The 19,473-nt window shown below is 35.9% G+C and overlaps 1 protein-coding gene across 1 annotated transcript in view; it reads left to right on the forward strand.

The window, feature by feature from the left end:
• The window catches only part of LOC129712542 (RNA polymerase II elongation factor ELL), a 51,687-nt gene that overhangs the window by 17,246 nt on the left and 14,968 nt on the right, over nucleotides 1-19,473 (forward strand). Inside the window, 4 exon segments of the mRNA XM_055661032.1 lie at nucleotides 6,080-6,210; nucleotides 10,497-10,660; nucleotides 11,681-11,946; nucleotides 13,844-13,968. Coding sequence (XP_055517007.1) covers nucleotides 6,080-6,210; nucleotides 10,497-10,660; nucleotides 11,681-11,946; nucleotides 13,844-13,968 — 686 coding nt within the window.

The raw sequence follows: 19,473 nt of genomic DNA on the forward strand, positions 1-19,473 counted from the left end.
AAACAGATCATTGACGAGAGCACAGCTGAGGGAACCATGGGTTAATTTAAGAAACCTATATTTATACTGTTTTGTTTCTCTATCCAGGACCCTGAAGAAAATAATAGGGCCCCTGCTGCTGTTCAAGCTGGGATCAGGCTTGGCACACGTTAGGAACCTGGGATTTACTTGATCTTGAGACTCAGCTGCTCACCAATTTAATCAGCCGGGCCTTTTGTGCAATAACTTAATTTTAATAAGAGGCTCAGTAAAGGATGAGCACACTTTACAAAGAGCAAAAGTTTAACAGAATAAAATATCTCAGTAAAATATTAATTGTTGCAATCTAACTTCTGGCATGGTATCTACACTATTAATTGATTAGTTTTAAAAGCCTCTTTGATGGAATGATGTTTTGTATAATCTGTTTGACAAGAAAAGCCCATGGGTGTGCTTTCTGTTGCTATTTAAAGAAGAAATCTGGCTAGGGAATTGTGCTGATAACAAAAACTATTCATGCAAACCAGTCGCCGGGAGGAGTGGCACTATACCTGACATGCAGAAACAGAAAAGAGCATAAGCTTGTAACAACAAGAATGAGGCTACTCAAGCATTTATTTTTCAGAAAAACAATTGCAAAGTTTCTTACAACATTGCTGCTTAAAATTTTCATTTGGGGTTGAAAAAATACGTCACATCTTATTTAACATTTTTGATTGGCCTTGCACTGTTTAAAATACTCTGGATTATATTTTAATGCTTTGCATTTTTACAGATCCTGTTCTTTAGAATGGTGTGGTACAGATAAGCTTACAAATGAACACAGGGATGGCTTATTTTAGTTATGAGGAGAAACTTAGTAGGTTGGGTTTGTTTCCTTTGAATCGGAGGAGGCTGAGAGAGGATCTGACCTGATAGATATAATCAAAACATGAGAGTAAGGGTAGATGATGAGAAAAATTTCCTTGTGGCATAAGTGCTTAAGACGATAGGTTGTAGGTTTAAAGTGAAATGTACATTTATAAAGGGAATCTGAGGAGGATTATTTTTCCCTCAGAGGGTGTTATGATTTGGATTGTACTGCCTGGGAAGGTGGTAGAGGCAGGTACGCTCACATTTCAGAAACGTCTGAATGAACACTTGAATTGCCAAGGCATTATAGGCTACAGACCAAATGCTAGTAAATGGGATTAGTGTTGAGACTTGATGGGCATGATAAACTGAAGGGCTTGTTTCTGTCCTGTATGGCTCTATACAGGGAATTATCAGAATATAACAGCTCTCTAGATATGAGACAATATTCTTGTTCGTTCTTCTCTGGATAAAACTGAGTTTATTTAAAGGAAAAACAAGTGGCTTGAGATTATGAAAATCATGGTGGACAGAGATCGCCTGACATTACTGTGTGTGTGATATCAAATGCAATATCTCCACAGAATATATGAGCATGAAAACAAAGGACAATATTGAAACCTTGCCATAAGTATCAGAATTCATATGTAATTGATTTTGTTCTGCAAATTGTCCATTGTATGAGAAGACAGGAAATAGACCATATGAGAACGCTAAGTTTAGATAGAATTCCAAGAAGAGGAAACTCCATTATGTGTGGAACTAAACACGATTGCCACGTTTGAATGTGGAAGGTTGTCTTATCTGATTGTGATCCTGGTCTTGGCTGAAGTACACAGAATTTTAAAAAAAATCAGGAATAATTACAGATTGTGAACTTTTAAAACATGCCTAGTTGGCAAACTGATTGAACTATCTTAATTAACTTTTTCTCTCATTTATCTTGTACTAGTGACAGTCTTGCTGGTTGGAAGTTGACCTATATCTTGTATTAAGAAGTGTTATGTCTTTACGTACATGTTTTCAATTGTTAATTTATATTTTAGATATTTTAATGATTGATTTGATTCATTTTTTTTTTTAGCCTTTGAATGTTTATAAATGTTGGGACCATTCAGTGCACTTGACAGCTGACTTTAGTTGGTTTTAGTTTTTCCTCACATGTTTGTGGTAAAGCTTGTTCTAGCCCAATCACTTTTTTTTTTGTCCTGTAAGGCTAATTGGGGCAGCTTTTGGCAACAAGTTGACATAAACTGATCCAGAAACGGCAATATCATACTTAGTAGTTGGGCATTGAATGAAGACAACTCATCTGAAGAAGGGTTTTGGCCTGAAACGTTGCCTGTTTCCTTCGCTCCATAGATGCTGCTGCACCCACTGAGTTTCTCCAGCTTTTTTGTGTACCTTCATCAGCAGCAAGTCCTGGCTATTTGTTGCTCAAATGCTTTCTTTGCATTCAAATGCTTCAGTAGACATCCTATCTCAATAACTTATCCAACACAGTATTCTAGTGGACAAATTACAGCACATATAGTCGTATATGGATATGATTTAATTGCCATTATAGAAATATGGCAGCTGAATGACCAGAATGAGAAACAAAATATTCTAGAATATTTATCACTTCTGAAAGACAATTGAAAAGGAAAAGCAAACATCGTCAATGAGGATTGACATAGAACAGGTGGTTCAGGAATAAGATCAATTTAGGTGGAGCTGTGAAGTGGCTGGGGACAGAGAACATTATTAAGAGCTGTTTATCAGCCTTCGGTTAGTAGTTATGATGTAGGACATGGTATAAATCCTGAAAATAATAATGCATGTAATGGATAATTGTGCAATCACAAAGGACTTTTATTTACATATAGACTAGGCAAATCAAATTAGTACTTACAATGTTTAGGATGAATTTCTGGAATATATATGTGATTAGCATAGTGAAGAACCGTGTAAGGAGCAGGCTAAGGCGAACATAGGCTGTGGCAAAGTATAAGGAGAACATAGGCTGTGACAAAGAATAAGGAGAACACAGGCTGTGGCACATTGGAAAATTGAAAGGGTATGGCAGTAAATAGCATTGGTTATTAACGTATAATGCAATTGCAACAAATATATTTTCCTTTAAGGCACAGACACACTAGGGAAAAATGATCCAGCCATCGGTAATAGTTGGAATTAAACATTTAAATTAAAGGAGAATGTGTTTTAAGTTGCCAGAAAAAGTGGTCAGACTTCGGAATGGGTGGATTTAAGAGTTCAACAAAGGATAGCCAGGAAATTAATGAAGAAAAGAAAAAGAAAATGAGAATATATTAGCAGGAAACATTAAAATAAGATATTAGACGTGTGGGGGAAAAAGTAAAAGACTAGCGGGGCAAATGTGAATCTCTTGTGCACAGAAATTGAAGTTTTTATAATGAGGATTATGAAAACGGCAGGGAAAAATAAGTTACTTTTCATTGTCTTCACAGAAGGAGACACAAAAATACATGGATTGGAGTTTTTTGGGTTATATCTAGTAGAATAGTTGAGAGATTGATAGTTGTTGAGAAATCCAGTGAAGGCTGTATCTACTCTTGTACCACAAGTACTGGTACTATTCCAGACTTTGTTCTTTCCCAAGTGTAGTCACAATTGGTGGTTGCTATATTGCCTCCTGCCCTCATGATTTATTTTCTGATCTGTCTAACATGCTTTGATTTAAATATATCTGCTCAGTTTAAAACATTGTAGTTAAACATACTATCTTGTTTGGATGTCAAATCTGTACCCCAAAAGCAAAACAAGTTTTGTTCTGTAGACCATATGCTTTGTGCTACACAAGTGGAGAAAATGTATTCCAAGCTACATTGTCAGCTTTCATTGGTATGAGATTAGTCTCAAAAATGGTTCTTGCTGTGGAAACATTATTTGAAAATCTAACTGGATATGAATATTTTTTTTAAGTTTTGCCTTGTATGCTTATACATGCTTTCATGCAGAGCATAAAATAAAGGCTCTAAGCAGAGTAATCTATTCCAAAATAATTTTAGGAAGTTATTGCTTGGACATTTCTAACATGCAAAACATAGCTGCATAACAATATGATAACTGAATGCATTAGAATTTTACGTTTAAAATCTTTGTAGAACATTCATTCTGTAAATCTAAGGGAATATTTTTTGCTATCTGAGTATTGTCTGGACATCGATGTGCCTATACCTTCTAAGACAATGATAGAGTGAAGAATTTGCTCCCTTTGTCAGTAGTTTGCCAAATGTTTGAAGTGAAAGTAGTAAGGTGTGATCTTGTAGAGGCAAATAGAATCACAAAGGCGATCATGTGGATGTTACAGGTCTTTTTCCAGGGTAGGTGACTATAAAATTATAGAGCATAGATTTAAAGTAAACAAAGAAAGATTTTTAAATGATCTGAGGGAAAACATTTTCACATAGCAGGTGGAGGGTATATGAAATGAGCTGCTAGACTGGAGGAAGCTGCAGAATGGGTACACCAACAAAGTTTAAAACACATTTGGACATGTTCATGGATAGAAAAGGCTTAAAGGGATATGGACCAAATGCAGGCCAATGGAGCTTGCTTTGAACAGCATCTTGGCCAACGTGACATGTTAGACTGAAGGGCCTCTTTTTATGTTATAAGAATCTATGACTAAATTGCGAGATTTTAGTATTTAAAGCATTCAATGTATAACCTGGACTTCTTGCAACTTGCCCAAGGGAAAAATATTCCCAGTGCCCGTAATACTTTGGACATTTGTTGCTTGGAGTACTTTTATTGTTGTGAAAAGAAATTCAATCCTGATGCTCCCTAAAAAAAAAAAAAAAGATTGTTTAAATTGTTTACAGATGTGTCCATACTTGAAAAAAGAACAGATGTCTGGAAATACCCATTGAATCATGCAAAATGTAGAGGAAAAATGCCTCAACCTTTAGATGGGTAATCTCTCAGTGGAACTGGGTTACTGCACATGGTTGTTTTGGATCGGTGGAAGGTCTTTCCAGAATTTCTGGTGTCTAGTATAGTGACAGATTTACTGAGAACTATTACAGCCATCGGTAATTGATGAGATACAAGTCAATTGCTTTCAAAAGAAAATAGTAAAGTTTGTTTGAATATTTACAATTACTATAGTAACAAGTTGTGAGACAGAAATATAGACATTTTGGTTCATCAAATGAAGCGTAAAAACTGTTGTATTTGGGTGCTGGTGTCATAACCTAGGACATCTTGGCACATAATTTTGCAAGTGGAAGCCTATCCATGAACACCTCCCTAAAGCTGAGCTACTTGCTGTTCATATTACGGCAGATGCTGCATATAATATCTGTTTGTGTGACCTTAGGCTTTATATCTAAGTTTTTAATTCTGTTTAATTGTTTTGCACTTATTTATTAACGTGCTATCCAAAAAAAAATTGCAGGATAAATATGGGCAAAACGATCAAAGAGGATTAAAAAAAACAGATTAAAAGCCTATCCAATTTACGAATTTACTTTTTATTGATTTACGGTATTAAATAAATTACACTTTAAAGTATTTTAGAGATGTGAATATTGAGCTAAGTGCAGTACACTGTGCTTATGTCAGTTTTCATTCTACAAATTTTAATGTGATCTGTATACACATTGGTATGCCTAAGGTTACTGTATTAAATGTTTAGGTCACTGTGTGCTCTGATATTGTTTATTTTTGTTCATTCTGACATCATCTGGAAATTTACTTTCCCTGATCTCTGAATTTTCTTGGTGATGCCAATGTTTGCTGCGTTGCTAGTGTTTCAGCAAATGGCTGGTAGATCAAGTGGATGTTACAGGTCTTTTTTCCGTAGACGAGTCTAAAACTAGAGGGTATAGATTTAAAGTCAACAAGGAAAGGCTTAAAAAGGAACATTTTCACATAGCAGGTGGAGGGTATATGGAATATATATTATGTTTGTGTTTAATATTGTTAATAATGCTAGTTAACTTGGCATCATATTCAACACACATTGTGGGCTGAAGGGATTGTTTCTGTGCTGCACGGTATTGCTCTGTATTTAAGACTTATTCTGTGTCATTTAATTATACTCACATAAACCATTTATTACGCTGGAAATGTGGCACATTTAAATGTTGAGGCAAATCATAAATGCAGTGATTTCTCTTGTGTTATAACATTAATCATTTACAGTAATTGCACTGCACCACATTTGTGTATTGTGATAAAAATTAAGTCATTGAAGCATGGTTATCTTTTTTTCTTGTAGCAGTACATCAAAATACCTGCTCCTAAATCAGAGTGCCATGATGGTGTGCGGTGTTTTTCATTCTACCTGTCAACTGACAGCAAAGACAAGCCTCAAGCAAGTTTTGACTGCATCCATCAGTATGTTTCTAGGTACAATAAAATATATAGCAGTGAAGGCAAATTCTTATATGTTGCAGTTGTTTCAAGTTCCCTTAGTGTAAAGAGCTTAAATGTATCACTCCAATGTTCTTTCTTCTTCCTGTTTATTCTCATAAACGTTCTCAAAGTCTCTTCTCTTTTTAATTGCTTGTTGATTAAATGCAGAGGCTGGAAATCAATATTATTTTGTGGTGTTTTTCAACATTCAGTCACATACAAACTTCATTTACTGTTGGCAGGTTAGTTGGTAGAATCGTTTTTCAAGTGCTATAATTAATATTTGAGGATGTCAATGGTAGATACGCAGTTAATTATTGGTTGGAGTTAATATAATCTTTTACCTCATTGATAAAACAGATAGCCAGTTGAATGTTACATCTGAAAAGTGATGGCCTAAAGCATTTATAGTCACCAAAAGATCACGTTGGTCTATTTAACATGATCATGGGTCTGTTGCGTAAGAAAAAAAATCTTAGTTTGTGAAATTGAAGGTATCAGGTGCTCATGTATAGCGCTAGCACTTGTTCCTTTGCTGACTATGCCTTTGTGATCGAGGAAGGCCCAGAACCAGCAGCATGAAATTATTATTCTAGAGGACATTCCAAAGGTCAGGTTGTTGGATAGGGTCTGGAAGTTTAGAGCTAGTGGGTGTAAATAAATATTGAGATTGGTAAATGCGGATGGATGACTATCATGAGGTAGATTTGGATGGGTAGTGCTGAGAAACCAAAAGAATGTCAAGTGAATAAGTAAATTAAAGTAAACCTATCTGAGTCAGGTGCCCTCTACCAGGCTGGAATCTGCTCAGGGTGGAAATCTTCAAAGCACTCTTTAGTAATGATAGCAACACTTTAAAAACGGCATACACTGAGAATCCTTAATGACGACTGCATGTCAAAACCAAGAGTGAATTTCCCAGTCAACACTATTGCATTGCATGGTAAACATGCCTTGAGGCACATATCTGATGCAGAACCTTGGATACAAGGTTTGAATATATAGTCAAATGTGAATAGGAACAAGGCTGAAATAAAACAGATCAAATCTTGAAATGAAAATCAGGATATTAGCTGGAATTACAATTAAAGAAAAAAATGAGTCATCATTTACCTTTGGGGTTTTTTTTGGATCTTACTATTTGGACAATTATCTTGGCATTTGTTATAATCTCATACATTTTTATTGGCTTTTTAGATGATTTTGATCAAATCTGGCTGATTTCCAATATGTTTCATATTTCAATGAAAATACAATATTGTCAATGTGATCAACAACAGTCTAATGTTTTGAATAATATGTGTAGATTGCTTTTAAAGGGGAGGTTTATTAATTTTACCTGATTCACCACCAAGAGTACTCCCTCTTGGTATCAAGTGCTTTTTCTAGTCAGACTGCCTCATAATCTAACTACTTGTTCTCTCAGCTTATTAAAGTATCTACCTGCGAACTCAAGAATCATGTCCTGACATGACTTCTGTCGCTCCCTTTTTGATTTCTTCACATACAATTTTAGATTTTTATTTTGTAATAAAAATATCTTTGATGGCATTGGTTACGGTTTAGTTTACAAAATTAATTTGCCTCAATTAGTTTAGCAATTCAATCATTTTGTTTCTGGACACATTGTTTTCAGATCAATTTTTCCTATTGGATCAATAAATTATTTTATCTGGGCCCCCACAAATCAGAAAAAGGATTCGAATTCCACAATATAGAGCCTAATAGTTATATTATATCATTGCAGGGTGTCCTAATCCATTTTGTCTCAGGAGGTGACAGATAACAGTTTTTAAACAACGTTGTGAAATGGACAGCAGGCTGCTATTGCCTGTCTGCACTAGATCATATCTCACAGAAGCAAGGGACTTCTTTAAACCTATTTACCAATGTTCTAGGTCTATGGCTTTGAACAAGATGTCACTATTGACATATGGAAATATATAAAGAGTAATGACTGCTGCAACTTGGAAAACAGTGGTTTAGCGTTAACAACTGTTGGCAGATTTATTGAGTAACTGGACACCTGAAAATACAAGTTTCAGGATTTTGTTGGTTTGTCGGCTAAAACAAATAGTTATTTTAGCATGTGGGGGAGGTGTTTGCGTGGTGAAGGATTAGGTCAGTTTGTGCATTTTGTGCCTGGTCCAAAAATGTCACCAGAGGCATTGACTTTTATTCCATTGGTTCAGAAAATTAACCCAGGCTAGTTTTCATTTTGGAGATGTATATCAGATGCAGAATTAAAGTGGTAGGAGATCCTGTGAAGTGAATAATATTATTTTATTCAGACTTGGGGGAATTTATATCAACTGGGGGAACGTTTTAAAAATCCAGGACCAATACGTGCTACAAGGAGGCATGATCGCACTAAAGTAGATACTGGACCAAAGAAGGACTGACCATGGAGTGGGAGCAAAAACTTGATGAAATAAATATATTAAAAATGTCTTCAAGTTGGAATGACCGTGGGATTTAAGGAGAAAATTATATTGGCACTAAAGAATAGCTGTTGCTCATGGATTTAAAGAGGAAGAATGCACAGGATGCGTCAGTTACAGTGTTCAGTGGCAGCAGGAGGGATGTGATGGTCTATCAGACTAGAGGAAAGAAAGAGAGTAGATCAGTGTACGTGATTCAACTCGGGTCAGCAAGGAAACTGGTTGCTGGTTGACTGAACTTGTGCAAAGGCACAAGCAGCTGAACTTTTGATGTGCTGAGATCATCGAGCTGGGAAGCTGGCCAATGAAGTACTGGAGTAATTAAGGTTTAAAATTGATCAAAGATGTCTATAAGATTTCTAACAGAAGTCCAATGGAACTGTAAATCAGTAAGCCCAGCTTCCCTTTTGTGAATTAAGAATAAATATGTAGAGCTTTATGAAACAACAGCTAGACTCGCAGTCCTGTTGTTGTTTCTCACGCATTGATTGTAGAAATGTAATTATGTATTTTACTTTTACCAGATTTATTTTAAGATTGGGTGGAATGTGATGACAGATGCATTTAAACACTTAAAATGAAAATAATATTATATGACTTAGCCACAATTCCCAAGTGTCTTTTAAGGACTTAGAAATCACTAACCTTGGTACAAATAGACGAGGTTAGTTAAGTGAGATCTGTGTCCACCTTGTAATTGGTATCTCCCAACTTCACAGTTTTTCTTGAGACAGTCTTGAGTCAGTGAATGTATGAGTTAGGAGTATTTAAGAATCTGTACGTCCTTTGAGGTGTATGGGACAAAATAATATAATTACACTTAAAAGTTAGTTTCTTACGGCAATAATTGCTTACAGGGTGATTTTAAAAATCAGAAAGAAAAAGGGATTGGAATTAATGCAGGGAATTAATTCTCACATTTAAATCAGACAGTCCCAGGTGCTATCACAAATTTCACAGTGGAACGTTGTTTCACTATTACAAAGATCTGCTATTTGGCTCATCTATTTATACAGTGTACGTGTTTACAACTCCTTAAAAGACGCATGGGAATTGTGGTTAGGGCATAAAACATCATTGTCATTTTAAGTAAAGTATTTAAATGCATCTGAAGTCCAGGATGTCATCACATTACAAATGCATTTTAAACCCAATGGATCAGTCGTGTGGTGTTGAGTATGCATTTACTCAGGGCAATATGTAATATTTAAAATACTGGTCCACAACCCATTTTCTGGCAACTGGTGGTCCTGCCCCTCCTTCAATCTGGATAAAATTATGAGAGCATATTTGAGAACCCCCCCCCCCTGGAAGACCCCCTGAAAATGTGGTGCCTAGGCGGGGTAAAAAGTCGGCTGATCGCGACCTCATCGCGATGGTCAGGTTGAATTTGGTGCCTGCGGGCAGGGCTCTGAAATTCCGGAGCTGGCAGATCCGTTCCCAAAGCCAACATGATGATATTCTAAGTGATAAAGATAGATCCACTCTCTGCTCAAGGGATTAGAACATGCTTACATGACAACATCTGTACCATTGAATGAAGTCAATATGTTATCTATATATGGGCATTACAATGTGAACATTAAACATTGCAAAAGGACACACCAGAATATAGGATGTTGAAAATTAGATTGGACTGAGCTATAACTATATCACTTTTAAAACTTTCTATATTCTGGTGTCTTCATTTCCTTTGTGATATATAACTATGTTTTACACATCTGAAAGTACAGATTTTCTTGCTCTATTAGAAGTTTAATCAAATAATATTTTTTAATAGCGCTAAAACTTTTAGCTGAATGTTACATTGCTGAGTATTGCTTTTGTTGTTTAAACCAGTTTTGAAAGAAACCAACTTGAGTGCCTTGGAAGCATTCAAGATAAAATTACAGTTTGTGCCACTGATGACTCCTACCAGATGACCCGAGACCGCATGTCACAGGTAGAGAAGGAGTCGTGGAGTCGAGCAACTATAGAAATTAAACCAGGGTCAACATATCAAGGTAAAAACACCTTAAAACAGAGTAGTGGCCTCAGTACAGGTACAGTACTGCAATTGTACAGTTCTATCAGGCAATACATTTGAGAATTTCTGCTGGAATTTAACTGGTGTATTTACCAAATCTATGGCATGGTAAATTGATTCAATGATAATTGTGCTGTGTGTGTGAGAGAGAGTGTGTGAGTGACACCTTTGGAACCCAAGAGTCATTGCAGCATCAGAGACACAGGGGTAATATTAATGCCAATGCAACATGTCTTCTGGTGGATTTCAGGAGTATTTGTCTGGGACACCTGTGGCTGAACATCCATTGGACATTTTGGCTTTAATCCCACAGGGCTATTTAGGGACGTGCTGTTAAGCATCGTCATAATGGACCAATTGCCTGACCCCCCCCCATTCCGCATCCCGCATCCCATCCCCATTCAAATGCAGCCAATCCCCTAAACTCGCCCCACTTCCTCCACCATACAGCCAGTCCTATTCCAGTCATCACTCAACAAACGCTTTGGGCTACACTCCAATTTTCTCCTACCACATCAAGAATCTACCTGAAACGCATGTTGACCTGCCCTTTGATCTTTCCCTCTCCATCGTACATTACTCAGTTCCCTAACTTCACCCCTCGAAAGTTTGAGCAAGTTGAGCTTGTTCATAAAACTGCCATGTTATTTTATGAATTGGAAATGTTGATGCTCATATAAAATATGATATTGTGTATTTCCATGTACAAAAATAACTTTAATTTGCATTATAATGTATGAACATTTGTAGGTTTCTGCACCAAATCTGAAAGCATTATTTTGAATTCATTAAATGTTTGTTTAACTAAATTTCTAAAATAAGCCATACTTTGTCTGGCATGCTTGAATTTTATCTTTTACTGTAGCTTTACAGTGCATGTTCACTTAATAGTCCAGTGAATCATGAAAGTATTATTACTTTCTGCAATTTAAAGTAGGCACTATGTCTTATTACCCAACTTGTGTATCATCATTTAAAATCCATCTTTTTTTTGCAGGTACACGCAAACCAATCAGTGTTCGAAAGCAAACAACAAGTCCGGCGACTGATGGTGTTCCGGTTCGAAAACACTCTCCTACTAGCAATCTATGCCTTGGGGTGAAGAAAAATCATGTCCCTTCTATTACCCAAAAGCCGCTCAGAGATCGTATCACCCACCTTTTGGCTTTGAAGGCGTATCAGAAGCCTGAGCTTATTGTATGGTTGGAGAGAGAGAAAGCTAACCCAAAGGACAAGGCTGAACTGTCATGTATATTGGACCAGGTGAGAAAGAAGGTTCATCACAGTACATTTGGGCTTCATGTGTTAATTTGGAGGCTTACAATTCACATCCACTGGAAAGCTGATTCTGTGTAGTTTGGCATATAATTCCAAGTGGCAGAATGTGGGTAGTATGAATACATTGCACAACTTTGTGTAATGTACGTTGGTGTTGGAATTAATTTGTTGAACACAATATTTTGTTTGTCATTGTGTATCATTACCAAGTATTTTTGAGACGATCGTTACAAACTTAAATGTTCTCTCAATTTCTTGATGCATTCCATTCAATCTATATTATTGTGTAGGATTAATTGCTTGGACTGTTTTCAGTTTTTTAAATATTTAAGAAATTAAATCATTTATTTTAGGGCTATTGGGAAATTTTGCCTTGGGTACAGCTTGATTTGTTAACCTGGTGTAGCTAACTACACAGGTACAATAACTTACTGATTCTCATTGCTGGAGCAATTTGCACGTCATTCACATTAAGAGTTCTTTAAATATAATGTTTCAAAATGGTTTCTATTTTTCGAAAAATAATGTTGCAGGTGTGCTGGTTGGATTGATCAAATCATTTAGTGGAAGTCTATTTTTAGAAGATACAGATGTGCTGACAGGCTATTAAGAAACCTTAATAGAAAAAAAACAAGGCTAATTGGTAGGTCGCATAATTAATTAACACAAATTGATCTCGAAGGGGATGTAATGTGGAAGAAGAAACTAATTGCCAATAGGATCATTCAATAACTCAATGCAAATTATTTTTGTACAGCAATACCATAGATGTAAGATTTGACAGTCCTTTTTACGGATTTGGAGTTTATCTGGAAATAGTTAACAATCCATCTGTTCTCAATTTGACTCCGAATGACTGCAGATGCTGGTTTAAATCGAAGGTAGACACAAAATGCTGGAGTAACTCAGTGGGACAGGTAGCATCTCTGTAGAGAAGAAATGGGTAATGTTTCAGGTCGAGATCCTTCAAACTGAATATGACGCTTTTTGCTGTTGGTTGCCAGTTTTGGTGGCATCACCCCCCACAAGATACAGTAATGCTGTAGATCTTTGCTCTAATGTGTTGATTGTACTTAATGTTCAACTGGCTCCAAGTTCACATTACATTTTAAGATCTGCTTGTGGCACCCCTCATTCAAATAAGATTCTTATCCTGTTATGATAATTAGGAAATGAACAACATATTTTGTTTGAACTCATTTGGATTAAAATTTGGAACCCATTTAACATTATTTTAATTTGCCATTGAAGGAAAACCCATTGATTGGGTCGTGTTTTCTTTAATCCAAATAATTGGTTTGTGGTCTGTTAAATGTGCCGGGGATGAATGCATAATGACCTAATAATTCTGTGGATAAAGCAAAATCCTTGTTATTTGCCCATATTTACCTTACATGCATGCCTTCTGGTAACCGATTAAATATTTTATATAATAACATTCATTTAATGTAATTTCTTAATAACACTAATTTAATTCCCAAATTCAATTAGTAATCCGGTTTGTAGAATGAGGACTGCTGTGTTGCAGTGAATTTAAACTATGAAAACTATTACCTCTTTAGTATTTTTCCAGTGCTGAAGTTGTTTTACATGACTTGAGAATATTATTGTATTTCTCTGGATGAATTTGCATCTAATGATTTCATTGATATCAGACTAACTTTATTATGATATTGAAGCAGAATACACTCTGGAACTGCACAATGGACGGGGAAAAAATCTTATCAGCATAACTTTCTTTAATTTTTCCCACACACCAAATATTGTGCTATAAATAGGTACCTCTAATTGAAGTAAAAAACATTGTGATTTCAAACTTTGTTTTGATATAAGTTTATTTAAATTAATTTTCCCTGAGCATGTATTTTCACTCTCACTATAGGTGGCAAAATTAAATGTAAAAGACAACAGCTACACATTAAGGGATGAACTCTACAAAGAAATTCAACAGGATTGGCCTGGATACAACGACGAAGAAAAACAACTGATACGGAGACAGCTAATAAGGTAGATTTCTATAAATCTATCAATGTTTCAAGACTTTGCTTTGAATATACGTTCCTCATATCCAAAAGCTTTTTAATAAAAGTATTAGGAGTTCAATAGTATACTTTCCATTTGCCGGGTGCAGTTCTAACAATACTTAAGAAGCTTAACACCATCCAACAGCTCTCATGATAGGCACTCCTTTCACCAACCTAAGCACTTGTAGTTAACCCTGTCGACAGTGTGTTCAATCCACAAACAATATTACACTGCACCAACTAATAGCCCTTGCTTTCACTCTCTCCATTCCCTCCCCCTTACCAGTTCTTCCACCAGTATTTCTGTCTCTAACTCCATTCTACCTCTGTCCCGCCCACTCCCCTGAACCTATCCATGTTCTCCAGAGATGCTGCCTGACCCACGGAGTTGCTCAGATATACCAGCACTTTGTGTCCTTTTTTTTGTTTTTTACACTAAATGGTATTTGTTTCAAATTGAAGATCTTAAATTCCGGTACACTGCTACCTCAACATAATGCACTCATTAAATCATGGTCTCATATATGCTGAGGTTAACATCATGTCTCCTTAGATTAAGTGGATTTTATACCAGAGAGGCAGTAATGTTCCCAACAGAATGTGACAGGTCTTTATTTAATTCCTACGACAGCAGGACTGGAGGGAGCAATGGATTTTGGAAAAATTCCTGCAATCCAGCACTGGCGATTTGTCCTGCAAATTGTAGGGTTGGGAGATTGGAGATAGAATGGAGTGTTGGTGAAATCTACAGTGTTCACGCTGTCTGTGTGTGCACATAAATGTTAGTTTCACTTACAGTAGAAACAGCTTATATCACTGTTCTACTGAGGTTGTAATATGTGCTTACTAAAGCAGCAATATTTTATTAACAGGTTTTTGTTGCTGTGATATTTGATAGAGAAGGAAAGATGGAAACTAGTTTTACATTTCTATTATAAAAATGACACCCTAAATAATTCATCATTCTTCTTTAATATTTTGTTTTGCCTTCAAGGGAAAAGGAAATTTGATGTAAGATCATACATTTGTGCTTGTTTGTTAATAACAGATAATATTTGATTTTGGGCATGTCTTTCAGTGTTTACATTTTTCTTGTGGAATCCTGTCCATCGGGAAATTGTATCAAACGCTTTGTACGTGATTCATCCTGACACTGATATAATTTCCCAGTTGTCGAGGAAATGTGATAATATTATCAATATGCACAAATCTTATTATTTACATCACCACAGCAAATGTGAACGCGTGATTTATGGTATCTTCCTGATATATCATTTTTATATGTTGAAAAACACCCCTTTTTTATGTTAAGTTTTCTTACCAACATATCCTGGTAAAAACTGAGGCTTCTATAAATTAATAACTGCTATTCACAGATTTGTGGTACTGTTGCTGCTGCTGATCAGACCAGGCCATTTTTTAAAAATTGGTGAATTCGTATTGGGTTTTTTTCATCAATTCCGAGAGAACTGTGATGATTGTGTTGCACGAGTCAAGTTGAAAAATAGAAAGGATTAGCATATAATAATAAAATAACATAACCAAAGATCAACCCAAATTTATAATTACATTTGTGTTTAAATGTTTAAAACATATTTCATTTCCTTTTTAAAAAAAAAACAGATTCAGGATAATGGATTGATGTTCTCCAGGCTGGTGTATGGTGGGTGATCATAGCCTGATTTAAAATGTAACAAAAATTAAAATCTAATTTTAATTCGGTTGTAATGAGTTTGTATCAGCTGACATTGGATGATTTAATGGTTTCAGATGTAATTTTGGTGAAGTGTGGAGAGAAGGTTTGAAGTGGTGTTACTGTGTGGTGTTGTTAGTCTTCCTCTTAGTTAGCAACAAATATATGAATCATGGGGTTATGATATATGCAGCAGAGAAAAAGGCCTCATGCCCAGTCAGTTCTATCCTGGTCTTTCCTGGTGTTTTTATGTTCCACGGGAGTTTCTTCCCATCCAATTTTGTCAGCATATCTTTCGAATAGGGTGCAGAAAAGAGCAAGGTATCAATTTCCAATGGCCAAGACAGATTTGATTGTGACAGGTGACTTCAGGGCAAAGGTAGTGTGTCTTAATTAGGATCATTTTATTTATTTTGGCGATATGTGTGTTGCAAAATAACAACACACCGAAGGTAATGGCAGAAAAGTATGTGAATTTGGTTTATCCTTCATTTGTGAACGTCTACATCTTGTTTTGTTGAACACTTACAAGCCATAAAAGATGTAAAATTGCTAAGAAGTTTAATCAGTAGTGAATTAGTATTTTCATAGTACAACATGAATATATTCAATTGAAATGTCGTCATCTTTCATTTTCCTGCAGTTTAATACATTGGTCCATTGAGCTATGAAAGACAGTTATGATTTTGGCATCAGCTGTATTATTCTCTAGTTTCCTGTGCACCCTGCATTTAAAGTACAGATATAGGAAAATTGGGAATCATACCAAAACATCTGAGTCATCGAGGATGTGAAGTTATAAATTCACATGTTTTGTCTGCATCGTGGTTTTGTAGATGAAAGGATTTTATATCTCTCATTGAGCTCCGTGGTTGAATTACAGTTCATAAATCTCAAGCCTGGGACTTTCCAGTAAGTGTGGTTAAAACGGTGCACTGTTTACTGTAAAAGTGCACTTTACCAGAAAACCTGCAAAGACTTATACCAGTAAGACATTGCCACAGCAATTTGTTTTTGTCTGGATTTGTTGAGAATATTTAAGACAGTCTGTCTCTTTATCCCTTCTGACTAGCCAAAGGTCCATGTCAATGGAATATAGTGTAGTTAACGTCCAAAACTAGCACGTGTGTAACAGGAGTACTAGTTGATTTTGCCATACTATTCCCCTTGTGGGCTATCCTAACTGCTTTATATTTTAATAAGTTGTATGTTGAGAACATGAGTGGATGGAATCTACCAAAACAGTTTCTTTTCAGCAACAGAAACCAAAGTGAAGCATTTGTATTTCAAGGTTTGCTAACTTCATACTTCCACATTTCACATGTGCGTTTATTTCTAAGAAATAGGAGACACAAAATGTATCCATCAACATTTATATCCATTCTGTTAGTAGTTTTTGTAACATTAATATTTTCTATATTTTGATTATTCCCAAATATCACTGCAGGCAAGTGCAATGAATGATATATGTTGGCCTGTTTCTGCACCCTTTGGCATATTTTATGCTAGTTGTTGGGAAATGAAATACATTTTGGTTTCCAAACATCAATGTCGGGCACTCACAGTATAGGTATGAATGGTGGAATTCAGAATGAACTCTCTCCATATAGATAATGCAATATGCCTTCGTTAATTTCAGTTGTAACTACTATATCTGGACTTATGAAATATTTACTGATTCAAGCAAGTACATCCATTGCCCATTCATACTGGGATTGTTTAAAAAGTCAAGGCTGTGAGAAATATGTGTTGCAAATAGGTCACTTGTAGTTACCAAAAATAAAACAACATCAGTACTCATTGCATTTTAAATTAATAGATTAAAATACATTTGCTTTTTGGTATTGATTCAGAAGATAACCATCAGTGAGTTTCTCTCCTTGGGTCAAGATAGACAAAAAAAAGCTGGAGTAACTCAGGCAGCATCTCTGGAGAGAATGATTGGGTGACGTTTCGGGTGGGTCTCGACCCGAAATGTCACCCATTCCTTCTCTCCAGAGATGCTGCCTGTCCCGCTGAGTTACTCCAGCTTTTTGTGTCTATCTTCGGTTTAAACCAGCATTTGCAGTTCCTCCCTACACATCTCCTTGGGTCAACATGTTCTTCACTTCTGGCAGTAGTCGGGAGTGCATGTGCTCAGCTGTTGATGAATGTCATTTCCTGCTCTGCTACTGGACTTAGCACTGAGCCCAGCGATGTAGCACTGTGATGCTGATCTGAAGGATGCAGCACATTTCATACCTGACCCTTCATGGTTAGTATATGTAATGGCCTGTCATCGTTTTCTGGCCTTGAAATGGGCAAATTAAGATATTTACAATCACTATTCCTTCAGTTGAATTAGTTTATAAACAAATGTATTAGTTTTATTTATAAAAAACATTTAAATGTTTTTATTAAATGTTTTCAATTATCTCTGGTTATCTGTTCATGTAGAAGTATCACAACAGTGAGACCTGGAGTCAATTAGTCTGTGGATCTGCAAAAGATTAGTGTGCTGTAGGGATTGTACAGGAGACAACCACAAGGTGCAGACCTCATAAAGCACAATATATGCTTTAACATATAATATTTAATATAGGGCACTATATTAGCCCAAGGATTTATAAATTAATTATGACCAATGATTTCTCTAGGCTGTTTCCACAAGTGTTTTTTTAACATTTTCTTTTGATGTTTCTAACTCATGCCACTTTAAACAAGCACAATATTTTTCAATACCACACCTAACAAAACAGCTGATTATTCCCTGAGTATTAACCTTTACAAATCTCATATGATGAACTTTGTTGAATGCCTTTACAAAATCCAAATGAAATCCATCAACAGGATTTTTCATTCAAATATTCATGTGCAGAATGCTGTACACACTGAATAACATGCTGTTTTGGCTTGTAGTCACCGGGTTCCTGTGTTCTTTGGAATACATTTGCTATCTTCTTTACAAAAATGTAAAATATTGTTAAAGGTGTCAGGTAAAACAGCATTAACTTCCTCCATTTAACAGAACAACTTATTTCATTTGGCTTGATGTTACTGTTTGACATTTTTAAATAGCATATTTGCCAGTATGAATTCTTATTTTTGGAAGTTATGATAAACAGTATGAGACATTGTTATGGATTGCAAGAAGACTTGGGCTGGCAGAATGGACAGTTAAGTGGCAGATTAAATTTAATGTAGAATATATTTTGGCCAAATGATGACCTCCTGTGCCATAATAGTTCAGTGGTGCAAGGAAATTGTTACTATATTTATGAAAACTGCGGCGAGATATCCATTTACAATTTTTACATTAAAAAATATATAGTTTTACCTTTTTGTCTTATAGCATGTATTATTTCCTAGGCTTTCTGAAAGGAGCTAAGATTAAGTACTTTCACAAGAATATTGGCTCAAAGACTTGGTAAAGTAGGGACTGGACTCCATAATGTTCTCATTAAATCATATTGGGCTAACAGGAAAAGTGCCAAATGTGAAACAATGCAAAGCAGTGACTAAGCTTTGAAATAGTAATATAATAAAAAGTAATGGCAACATATAAAGTCAAAGTATTCAATTCATTCCCAAGTCTGTGCTGAGTTTGCTCTCGCATTAGAATATATTTTCAACCTGCTACACTGTATGAGGGATTCACAGAGATAAGGCCGGGTAAGGTGTGAAAACAAGACATCATCCATAGATGCTGCCTGTCCTGCTGAGTTACTCCAGCATTTTGTGTCTATCGTTGGTGTAAACCAGCATCTGCAGTTCCTTCCTGCACACTTTATGGGGATCTATTCCATTTGTGTTGCT

Source organism: Leucoraja erinacea, chromosome 33 (assembly GCF_028641065.1).
Source record: "Leucoraja erinacea ecotype New England chromosome 33, Leri_hhj_1, whole genome shotgun sequence".
Classification (NCBI taxonomy): Eukaryota; Metazoa; Chordata; class Chondrichthyes; order Rajiformes; family Rajidae; genus Leucoraja; species Leucoraja erinaceus.